The sequence below is a fragment of the Marmota flaviventris genome, chromosome 10 (genome assembly GCF_047511675.1).
Source record: "Marmota flaviventris isolate mMarFla1 chromosome 10, mMarFla1.hap1, whole genome shotgun sequence".
Classification (NCBI taxonomy): domain Eukaryota; kingdom Metazoa; phylum Chordata; class Mammalia; order Rodentia; family Sciuridae; genus Marmota; species Marmota flaviventris.
In genome coordinates this window covers 79,188,656-79,201,358 of record NC_092507.1, presented here as the reverse complement: position 1 = coordinate 79,201,358, position 12,703 = coordinate 79,188,656, and the positions used below count along the sequence as shown (strand labels likewise).

Genomic DNA, 12,703 nt, shown 5'->3' with positions numbered 1-12,703 from the left:
ATGTTATTGTTATATTGTGTATGTATGAATATGTAACAAATCTCATCATTATATACAACTATAATACACCAATAAAAAAATGTGAGAGAAAAAGAAAGGATGGTTATTATCACCTCCACATCCAACGATGTTTCTGACAGTGCTACCCAATACAAAATATAAAAGTGAAAAAGTAAGAAGTACAAATAGTGAGGGGAAAAAACAAAATTTCCTTGATTTCCTGATAATATCATTAACTACCTAGAAAACTAAGGAGAATTAGAATGAAAAACTGTTATAACAACAGTATGTGAAATAGTCCAATTACAAAATAATTACATTATGCAAAAATCAAGCCAGGTGTGGTTGCCTTTAATCCCAGCTACTCAGGAGACTGAGGTAGGAGGACCACTTGGGCCTAGGAGTTTGGGACCACCCTTGACAATATACCAAGAGCCTATATCTTTCTTTTTTTCTTTAATATTTATTTTTTAGTTGTAGTTGGACACAATATCTTTATTTTACTTTTATGTGGTGCTGAGGATTGAACCCAGGGCCTCACACATGCTAGCAGAGCGCTCTACCACTAAGCCACGACCCCAGCCCCAAGAGCCTATTTCTTTAAAAAAAAAAAAAAAAATTCAGTAACCTTCCCAAATACTAACAATGAATGAAATGGGAACAAATTCACAATAAACAACATTATAGGAGCTGGGGTTGTGGCTCAGCGATAGGGTGCTCACCTAGCGCGTGTGAGGCCCTGGGTTTGATCCTCAGCACCACATAAAAATAATAAATAAAGGTATTGTGTCCAACTACAACTAAAATATAAATATTTTAAAAAATTATAAAATAGCAAAGAATTGTTTTAAATGTGTTGAAGTTAAATTTTATATATATAAAAACATAAATTATATATATATATCTCTACAAAATATATAAAATTTTATATATCAAAGAAAATTACAAAACTGATGAACTTGAAAAACAACTTTAGTATAAATCAGAATCATCTACAGCACTTATTAAAACACAGATTTGGTGGCCCTACCTCCCATGATTTGTGGTTCAGTAAACCTGAGATAGGACCTGAGAATTTATTTCTAACATGTTCCCACATGATGCTAATACTGCTAATCCCAGAACTACACTCTGAGAATCAAACAGCATAATATGCTAGTGAGTATGCATGTATTTTCCATTTATCCAAGGTAGAAAAACAAATGATAAAGTACCTGATCTCTTATATTTTATTTCTTGCACTTTATTGAAGCACTGAGTAGTATTACTATACAATGAGAAATGAACTAATTCATATTTAATAAAACCATGTAAATAAACTCCTCAATTTACATTTACTATTTTTTAGTCCCTATATACTACATGTAATCTGCAGTGAAGAGGAGTTATGATTGACTGCAATTCGGTTCACTAAGTTCTAAGATACCTGCACACTACCTGGGACATTTATTATAAATTTATTGGAGGTGGGGGGAGGGACAAGATTTAATAGGATATAACAAAGAAGTGGGAAATGAAAAATCTTAGTTATAAAAAGGTATACTTACCTCAAAACTTTATCTTGAGCTTTAACTTCTGCTTCTAAATTTATAATCTGTTCCTCTAATATTGGGATGTTGGCTGCCTGTTGCTGAGCAGACTCAAGCACTGAAATCTAAGATATAAAACAACTTTTAGAGCACTTTCTCTTATAAAATAATCTATTTGGTCCTTAGTCTTTTCCCTGTCAGATGAGGGGGTTCAACAGAACTCCTCAGTCACTGGTCAAATGTAATGCTATCTTTTCATTTAGATGGGCATGTCATTATTACAAAACAGTCTCAGCATGTGAGGTCTTGCCATTACTCTTAATATCCTCAATATCCCAATATAACTGATTGTATCTGTAGGCAAGTGGGGAGAAGACTATCTACTGACATCATCTAGAAACAATTTCATATAAATTAGAATATTAAATATAAAACATCAAACCATAAAAAATTGAGTTTCTATGATTTGAAAATTAATTTTAGGGCTGGGATTGTGGCTCAGCAGTAGAGCACTCGCCTAGCATGTGCGAGGCTCCGGGTTCAATCCTCAGCACCACATAAAAATAAATAAAGATATCGTGTCTAACTACAACTAAAAAATAAATATTTTTTTAAAAATTAATTTTAAGTAGGCTCAGTAATCACTGTAATCTCAGTGATTCAAGGGGCTGAGGCCAGCCTGGGCAATTTAGTAAGACCACGTCTCAAAATAAAAAATAAAAGGCCTTGGTATGTAGCTCCGTGATAAAGTGTCCCTGGGTTCAATCCCCAGTACCAAAAGAAAAATATAAAACAGATATGGATGTAAATCAGTAATAGAGAGGTTCTGAGTTCAATCCCTAATACCAGAAAAACACACACACACACAGAGCAAACAAACCAAAAAACATGTGAACTGCCCTGGAAAAGACAACTTCCCTAAACTATTTTTTAGTCCCTATATACTACATGTAATCTAAAACACAATTTAAAAAATGTTGAGATTACCTATCTTACCACTTAAAACTGTTATGTTTAAGTCCTTTTAAAGAAAAGGTTAAAGTCTTATTAGTTCAGTGGTTAATAAACTCTTTTTTTATTTAGCTGGACAAGGTAATACACACCTAGGACTCTAGGGAATGAGTGAGGCAGGAGGGTTTACAAGTTCGAGGTCAGCCTTAGCAACTTAGCAAGACTCTGTCTCAAGATAAAAAATAAAAAGGGCTGGGGATATAGTTCAGTGACAAGAGTATCCCTTGGTTAAATGCCCAGTTTGTAAAACAAACAAAACCATCTATATCTCTTTTGAGTTTAAGTAAGCATTTACAAGTTTAAAGAGATTATAGTTGAAGAAAATTAAAAACATTTTTAATAAACAGAAATGGTGAACAGACAAATCACAGAAATCTAAATGGGCAAACAAATATATTGAAAAGATAAGCCTCATAAGAAATCAGGAAAAATGGTCTTTTTACCTCAAGGGGACAAAAAAAAATGTAGAATGCAGGAAATGACTAAAAAACACTTGTTCCCTATAATTTGGTCATTCTGCCTCTGGGAATCTATCCCAGAAACAATCCCAAAGACCAATGAAGTTTTATGCTCATTACTACACTATTTTCTCTCTAAGCTGGGAAAAGAACAACATTTTGTCATTTAAAAAAAATTTTTTTTTAGACATTGATGGGCCTTTATTTTGTTCATTTATTTATATGTGGTGCTGAAAATCGAGCCCAGTGCTCCCCACACATGCTAGGCAAGCGCTCTACCACTGAGCTACAGCCCCAGCTCCTTGTCATTTGTCTTTATATTTAAGTAGAAAAGAAAAATACTTTCCCCTAACTCCACTACTTAAAAACTATATAGACTACAAAAAAGGATAGATTAGACAGATAGACCATAAAAGTAAATAATGAAAGCCCCATTCTGACCTTTCAGTTCCTCTTGAAGTTACCAATAGACTTTCTATCCTTACGTATTTCACATGTATAACTATATACATACAAACATATATTTATGCACTTTTTATAAAAAGCAAAACTGGGAACTTTGTACATATGTTTTGCTCTGTAGTGTTTTTCTATCATTAAATATATGAAGTAATAGATTTTTTTTTTTGAAGAGTTGGGTATGAAACCCAACAATCTCATATATTCAAGGCCAGTGTTCTAACATCAAGCTACTTCCACAGCCTGGATATGTTTTTGAGTGCTGATATTACCCTAAGTGTCTTTATATATGTTATATCATTTGAACCTCCTAATGTTCTGTGTAATTCAAATAACTTTGCCTCTTAGTACTGATATATTTATCTCATTATTTTTAAAAAGATTTTTGTTACAACCCATTTTATAGGCATAACATAATTTACCATATTTCTAATTTTAGACATCTTGAGTTCTTCGATTTTTTATTAATTATTATTAATTTTTGGAAGCAGGGATTGAAACCAGAGGCACTTAGCCACTGAGCCACATCCCCTTTTTATTTTGATACAGAGTCTTGCTAAGTTGTTTAGGGTCTCACTAAATTGCTGAGGCTAGCTTTGAACTTATGATCCTACTGCCTCAGTCTCCCAAGACACTGGGATTACAAGCATGCACCACTGAGCTCAATCAACTTCTATTTTTTTATAACATCAACCATACAATAAAAATAGGAACCACTTAAATAGGAAAATCATCAACTAAGTTATGGAATAATCACACAATAAAACATAATGCTACCATAAAAATGATCAGTGAAAAAGCTAAGTAAATCCATCAGAAGATGTTCAGATTAGGCTAGGGGAATAGCTCAGTGGTAAAGAGCTTGACTTCTTACTAACATACGTGAGGCCCTGGGTTCATTCCCAGTACCATCAAAAAAAAAAAAAAGAAGAAAACAAAAACTCTGACTATACATGAAATAAAAACCATAGGAAAACCCAAAACTATTCAATAAGGGTCTGGATTCAACTATGTAATCAACCAGTAGGGTAATTTCTAGATGGTAGAAACTTTTGAGTGATCTTTCTTCTTCCTTTCTTCTACTCCTTAAAGTTTCAACAATGACAGTGTATTCTCTTTAAAAAGGAAGATAAATAAACTATATTTGTCTTGTATATAAGAAATACAACACTCTGGTAATTCTAAGAGTTGATTTCTCTATATGTACAAACTATAACTTTCCCTAAATCATTTTAAGATATAATTTTCTTTTTTATTTGCAGAGGGATTGTTAGGGTTGAACGCAAGAGTCCTCTACAAATGAGCTACATCCCCAGCACTCTTTATTTTGCTCAATAAGTTGCTTATGGCTTCACTAAGTTACTGAGGATGGTCTCAAATTTGTGAACCTCCTGACTCAGCTTTGCAAGATGCTGGGATTACAGGCATGCACCATCGCACCCAGCTAAAATCAATTTCTTAACATATCAGTAGTATCATAATAAAAATTGCTGCATATTAGGGCAATAAAAAGAATATTTTTCAAATAGATGAAAATGATTTCATCTATTTCCTGTTGGCATATTGATCATTTCAAATACATACTTTTGCTTTTGACTGTGTTAATTCAAAGTGGATTGATTCTATTTTAGTCATTAAAGAATGATTCTGTGTGACCAAACAAGCATTTTGTTGCCTAAGTTTATTAAGTTTCTCTCGAAGACTTTTAATTTCTTGATCCACAGGAGATGAAAAAGACATCTGAAAAATAAAAAAGAGCAGTCTATTTTTAATTAGTTAAGGACTACATAAAATGAAAAATGATACATAATTAACAAAATTAAAAGCTAAAAAAGAGATAAAATATCTATTGAATACTGATGAAAATACTTGAGACATCATTACTCTCTCTTCTACTGCTTGTAGAAGCATGCATTAAATAGGACTTGGAAAACAGTGGATGTTTTGTTAAATTGACTGGTATTATCCAATAAAATTGAAGATGCTAAAATCAACAATCTCTCTCCTGAGTATAAATCTGATAGAAACATTTGCACTTTTGCACCTGAGGATATACAAATACAAATATTCAGAACTACATTGTCCATAAGAGTAAATGAAAAGAACCCAAATGTCGACCAACAAAGAGAAATAACAGATTAAAATATTTTTTGTTCTGTGTATTTTAAAAAATTATAGTTGTAGATGGATAGCATGCCTTTATTTTATTTGTTGATTTTTTTTTTTGGTACCAAGGATTGAACTCAGGAGCACTCCACTACTGAGCCATATCTCCAGCCCCATTTTGTATTTTTATTTAGAGACAGGGTCTCACTTAGTTGCTTAGTGCCTTGCTAAATTGCAGAGGTGCTCTGAAATCATGATCCTCTTGTCTCAGCCTCCACAGCTGCTGGGAATACAGGTGTGAGCCACTGCACCCAGCCTTATTTGTTGATTTTTATGTGGTGCTAAGGCTTGAATCCAGTGCCTCACATGAGCCAGGCAAGCGCTCTGCCACTGAGCTACAGCCCCAGCCCTTATTATGTGTATTTTTAATATATTCTTCTTAACAAACATTTTAATTTTCATGGGGGTTGTGATTTTTCAAAACAATATTTGTATTATTTTTTTTGGCAAGGGGACACTGGGGATTGAACCCAGAAATGCTTTACCACTGAGCTACATCCCCAGGCCTTTTTATTTTGTATTTTGATACACAGTCTCACTATACTGCTTAGGGCTTGACAAATTACTAAGACTGGCCTTGAACATGCAATCTTCCTGCCTCAGTCTCCTAAACCATTGGATTTATAGATGTTGCCATCCCACCTCGTTAGTTTTGGTTTCTTTCTTTTTTTTTTTAGTAATATATTTAAGCAATTCAAAATCAAAACTACAATAGAAAAAGCATACACAGAAGGGGCTGGGGTTATATCTCAGTGGTAAAGTGCTTGCCTTTCACGGGTGAGGCACTGGGTTTGAACCTCAGCACCACATAAAAATAAATAAAGATATTATGTCCATCTTTTAAAAAATCTTAAAAAAAAAAAATACACAGAAGACTCCAGCTAATCATTAGTAGATAGGTAACCATTTTCATAATTTTCTTATTTAGTACTCTAGTGATTCCACATGCATACACAAGTAATACAAATTACCCACCTACCTTGACTCTTTATGCAAAAATGAGGATATTTTATACTCTATTCTGCACCTTGCATTTTTTACTTGAACAATATATACTGGCAATCTCTCCATAATCAATACTTAGAGAAACTCAAAAAATTTTCCCTTAAATAATAGTTTCCATTGCATGAATGAACCATAGTTTATTCAATCACCTATCACTGGGCACTGAAGTTATTTCTAATGACTCATTTTGACTCATTTTGTACTCACACAGATGTACCCATAGGATAGTTTTGCAGGTAAATATTGCCAAATGCCTCTCCATAAGGATTATATCATTTTGCATTCACACCAGCAATGTATATCCTCCACATATCACCACAAAAGACAGTGTCAAACATCTGGATGTTTAACAATATGATTAGTAACAACTAGTACTTAAATTCAGTTTCATTTTGAATTTCTTTTACTGTAAGTGAAATGTAACACCCATCCATTTGCCTGAAGATCATTTGTATTTCCTTTTCCATTCATGTCTTTTGACCACTGGGTTACTATCTTTTTCTTTTCACTTTCAAGGAGCTTTATGTATACTATAGATTAACCCTTTCTCTTTGATAGGTGTTACTAAAAGCTTTTTCTTTTCAACTTGTGATCTATCTTTTGATTTTACTTATGGTAAAACATAATGATTATACACATATAATATATACAGTAAGAATTATCAGTAATTCGAATCAGGATAGGGATCAAAGGTCCTAAAATTACATACTCTTTGTAGACATGGAATTGAATTTATTTTCTGAAATGTAGGCTCAAATAATTTCATTATGCAGCATCCTTACAGAAAAATCTCTCAAAAGAATGGTTTTTTGAAACAGAGCAAATTTTTATCAAAACATATGATATGTATATGCAACCTTGTCTATGAACATGAATTTTGGGAATGGGGACACGATAAACAGGAAGAAGATAGGGCAGGTCAGTGAAAGGGTTGAGTAAGAAAAAGAGATACAGTAAAAGAGAGGAACAGATTTCCAGATCAGGAAAAGATTTCTAACATCATTGACAAACTCAGGCATAATGAAAGGAGAATAGTGCCATAGCACCACATAGCACCTGATTAAAGCTAAATTGTGAATATATGTTAGTTAATTAATAATTGATTATCTGTTATCTATTGGGCATAATACTAAAATCAAGGGAATTATAATTTACTTGAGAAAAGAAGACATTAAACTATAAAAAGGCAACAAATATAGAAGTTTAAAAATAAAGTAATACACCAAGATAACTATGTTCTTGTTAGAACATTAAAAAAATGCATTTTTAATTCTTGAACCCTATAGTAAAAAGAGTACAGAAAATTGAACAGGCATTTAAAGAAAACACATTTTAAGTATATAAGTCTAAAACTAAAACTACTTAAGTAGACAATCTAAAAACAATAACCTTATCTCTTGCACTTTTTTGAAATTCAGTACTACTACCAGACATTTTACAAAGCTTTTTATAAGATGAGTAGTTCGAAAGTCCTGGGTGGCTAGGCTGAACAAGATCTTCCAAAATGAGCCTTTCGGTCCTTGAGGGATTAGAGGTATAATCAGAATTTTCACTTGGACTAACACTAGAGACAAAAAGAGAAGTATATTTTAGTTCTTAGATAGTTTAAGTATTCACTACAAATTCCTATAGAATAAATAAGGAAAGAAAAAGAAATAATCAGAAATGATGCTTAAAATTGTATCTATAGTTATAAATGTAAGGCAACATTCCAACTAAATTTTAAATAAACCATAATTAGGCCAAGCGGCACACCCTATAATCTCAGCCACTTGGGAGGCTGAGGCAGAAGGATTATGAATTTGAGGCCAGTCTCATCAACTTAACAAGCCCTCAGAAACTTGGTAAGACCCTGTCTAAACTAAAAAATTTTATTCCCAAATAAACAAATAAATAAACCATAATTAACATTAAACTAGCAATCTATGTACTTCCTGAGTATCTATGCTAAGGTTACTTAGGATTCAAAAAAATGTCACAGCAATGAAAGATTAATATAAAGCTCCAAATATACACTGTATACTTTTTTTTTTTTTTGGCAGTCCTAGGGATTGACAAAGGCACTCCACTACCGAGCTACCTTCCTGGCATTTTTCTTTTTTTTTTTGAGATAGTGTCTCACTAAATCACCCAAGCTAATCTCAAACTTGCAATCCTCCTGCCTTGGTCATGCACTACTGTGCCTCACCACTCACTATGCCTCACTATTTCATGCTTTTATTCCTAACCCATTACTGTTTTTTTAAATATGTAAATTATTCTCTAATATTCCTTTTTTTAGAGAGAGAGGAGGGGAGGGGAGGGGAGAGGTGGGGAGGGGGGAGGGTGGAGGATGGGAAAGGCAGCGGAGCACAACAGACACTAGTATGGCAATTTGTAAATCAATGGATGTGTAACTGATGTGATTCTGCAATCTGTGTATGGGGTGAAGGTGGGAGTTCATAACCCACTTGAATCAAAGTGTGGAATATGATATGTCAAGAAATTTGTAATGTTTTGAACAACCCAAAATAAAAAATTAAAAAAAAAAAAAAAAAACGCAGAGTAGGGGCTGGGGCTGGGGATGTGGCTCAAGTGGTAGCACGCTCGCCTAGCATGCATACTTGAGGCCCTGGGTTTGATTCTCAGCACCACATAGAAACAAAATAAAGATATTGTATTCACCTAAAATCTAAAAAATAAATACCTAAAAAAAAATGCATAGGAAATTATATCTTATTCCAGGTATATTAAAAACACAATATATAGGGCTGGGGCTGTAGCTCAGTGGTAGAGCACTTGCCTAGTACACATGAGGCACTGGGTTTGATCCTTGGCACTACATAAAAATAAATAAATAAAAATAAAGATACTGTGTCCATCTACAACTAAAAAAATATTTTTAAAAAAATAATAATAAGGGGTTGGGATTGTGGCTCAGTGGTAGAGCGCTCGCCTAGCATGTGTGGGGCCCTGGGTTCAATTCTCAGCACCACATAAAAATAAATGAATGGAAGAAAGGTATTGTGTCCAACTACAACTAAAAAAATAAATATTTAAAAAAATAATAATAATTACATCAATAAAATAAAGATATACAAAAAACAGTTTTATCATTTTAAGAAATCTTTTAAAAACCCACAATACGTAATAATGGAACCTAAACATTTTACATTCATAAATTAAAGTCACACTCTGAATTCTATATGTGATTTTACTTACCTGGATAATTCTTCCCCTAAATTCTGCAAACTCCATTCTGTTATCTTCAGTTCATGTCTTAAGGAAGCAACATTTGCAAGCAAACTTTCTTCTTCATTGTCTTTATTACAGTAGTCTGATGAACTAGATGCCATTTCTTAAAAAAAAAAAAAATTCTTGTACCTTGCCTGAAAGATTCCGTGGTGTCAGTCAAAAGGTTCTCACAGTAATGGAATTTAATTCATTATTTTTCTATTTCGAATGTTGTGAAATCTTTCATGGTGATTTAAAACAAAACAAAAACAATAATAAATTTCTCTGTAAAGTCATGAAAGATAATTCAATATAATCTGAGTGGACTGATTTTTTTATTTTAAGCAGGGTCTAGTCATTACAGTCCCTCTTTTCTAAGCACATTAAGTCTTCTTCTTTTTTTTAAATATGTATTTTTATTTGTTGATGGACCTTTATTTTACTTATTTGTTTACATGTGGTGCTGAGAATCGAACCCAGTACCTCACACACATGCTAAGCAAGCGCTCCACCACTGAGCTACAATCCCAGCCCTTAAGTCTTCTTAATAAGTGCGTAAAATAAGTATTTTTGTTCCACATTAAGGATGAAGAAGGTATAATTCAGAGACAAATTAATTTGCTCAAGGTCACATAAAGAGTGAAACCAAGATTTTAATCCAGGTCAGCAAGATACAAAGACCTTTTAATTACGTTCAACTATTCTTTTCTACTTCTTTTTTTTTTTTTTACTTGTAGATGGACGCATTATCTTTATTTTTATTTATTTATTTTTATGTGGTGCTGAGGATCGAACCCAGGGCCTCAAGTACGTGAGGCAAACGCTCTACCACTGAGCTACAACCACAGCCCCTTTACTTCTTTATTATGTCAATTTCAACATGACGTATTTGAATTTTCATAATCACTGATAAAATGTAATCAGTACAGTCTTTCATATTTTCCTAGAAGGCAATTAATTACCAGATAAAAGTTATCTCCTCCTCCCATTCACAATGGTTATAAAATTTAAACACATACACACAGTCGCATTGACAAGTCATAAACCACAGAGATCAAAATTACATCTGGAAATTCAATTCATACAACTATTAAAGAAAAAGAAACTTATTTCTTCAACTGTTGAGTATTTCTAGGGTTGTGAAACGCTACTAAATTCCGTCACACATAAAAAAATCATCATAAGACATTTTTATTATTGGAATTATTAAAATAAAAAACTAAAGCTTTAGAATCCCTACTACTCCTATACATTTTACTGTATAATCTTACAATTCATTCCTGTTTCAGATTCTACTTACCTTCTTCATTGTAGCACCTCTTTTATCACCCTTTTAAAAATTCTGACCACATCCTGAGGTCTAAAAGGCTAGAAGTCCTATGTATTATATTCAAGACTGTACATTACAGTCTTGAATGTACATATAAATGTATATATAAATGATGAATACTAAACTGCCTTTCCTTACCCTCATCCTTCTAAAGTAATATGCTACATTTAATTCCACACTCAAAATCTCTCAGAGATAGGGTGAAAGGTTAAGGGGGGAAAAAAAACTCTCACCTTATTGGAAAAAGTTGGGGCAGGAAATTAAATATTCTCTGTAATCTTAGCAGACAAACTGTTTTTATCCTCCTTCCTCTTTGTTTCCACAAATGTTTCTGTTCAAACTTCCCCAACAAAATTCAATGATCAGGTTTCCATCCTGCTTTATCTAGTCAGCATCTCTAGTCCCCTGTAAAATGGTGGAGACAAAGGTAAAGAAAATTTGGACAAGTTCAAAAAAATGCTGTTTGATGCTGTATTTTTTATTTAAGTCAAGTTTTATGATCAACATCTGTGTATTGCCATATAAGAATTTTCTAAGTTTTTTGGCAATGATTACATTTGATGTTCAAACATTTTCATTTTTCTAGAGGATCATTTACTGTCAAATAAAGATTGTTCCTCACTTCAACTTAACAGTAGTTACAAAAAAAACTTATTTTCATTGCCTGCACGTACGTGGGAGGGTACATCATCCTACCTAGAAACCCAGACGACGTCATCTTTTAGCCCTAATTAACTGTTTTATAGGTACACACGCATGCCCACCACAGGAAAGGGTATATTTTATACCCCGACAAGAGGAAAGGGAAGGGGGCGGGTAGTCGTCAATTCCAGGAAGGACCAAACTTCTGGGTCCCCGACACTGGCGGGAGCCTCGTCTCGAGCGCCTACTTTATACCCTGTGATTTTGGTAAGATGGGGCTGCAGTCGGAAAAGATTTCCCATTTTGGAAAGAGGTCATCGTTTTGTTATAGTATTATCCTGTCAGGAAAACGCTCAACTTAACATCACTGATCCTAAGTCCACTTGGAAGAAGAGGAGCAAAACTTGACAGCCTCGGATCTCTCGTCAAATCAAACACAACCCTGCACAGCGGCATGCTCAGCAAGAGCGAGGACCCGGGCCTAGCGCGTCCAAGGTGCCCGGAGGGAAACAAAACTGGTTTCCACCCGCCAAGGGGCATTCGCTCACCACCCAAGTCGCAGCTGGGGACAGGCCCACCGCAGGGCCGCGCGACACGTCTGCGCTCGGAGGCCTCGGACCCTCTCCCGGGCCACGGCGTGGAAGCCTCAAACACACCAAAAGGAGAACGAGCGAACCCAAGCGAGTTCGAAGAGCCGCGGGAACCGTTGGGACGCGCCTCCTAGGCCGCAGCCCCGCCCCCCGCGCTGACTCCGCGAGCGTAACGTCGCGGTCGCAGGGCCTGCCGGGGATCGTGGTCAGCTAGAGCCGTAGAGTCCGCTCCCCGTGCTTTCCCGGGACTACATTTCCCACAATTATAGCCAAGACGCCCATTGGTGTGGGGAAGCCAGG

At 34.6% G+C, this 12,703-nt stretch overlaps 1 protein-coding gene across 11 annotated transcripts in view; it reads right to left on the bottom strand.

The window, feature by feature from the left end:
• Positions 1 to 12,703, bottom strand: part of Ccdc18 (coiled-coil domain containing 18) — a 105,506-nt gene that overhangs the window by 92,172 nt on the left and 631 nt on the right. For 7 of the 11 annotated variants that reach the window (XM_071618058.1, XM_071618055.1, XM_071618061.1 and 4 more), the window contains exons 1-6: positions 12,362 to 12,591; positions 11,405 to 11,576; positions 9,830 to 10,081; positions 8,018 to 8,192; positions 5,042 to 5,197; positions 1,548 to 1,654 (exon numbers count right to left, since the gene is read on the bottom strand). In XM_071618058.1, the coding sequence (XP_071474159.1) occupies positions 1,548 to 1,654; positions 5,042 to 5,197; positions 8,018 to 8,192; positions 9,830 to 9,963 (572 nt within the window). In that variant the 5' untranslated portion in view covers positions 9,964 to 10,081; positions 11,405 to 11,576; positions 12,362 to 12,591. Of the gene's footprint in view, positions 1 to 1,547; positions 1,655 to 5,041; positions 5,198 to 8,017; positions 8,193 to 9,829; positions 10,082 to 11,404; positions 11,577 to 12,361; positions 12,592 to 12,703 lie in introns of those variants that run through there. The other 4 variants (XM_071618056.1, XM_071618057.1, XM_071618064.1 and 1 more) reach the window with 4 other exon arrangements.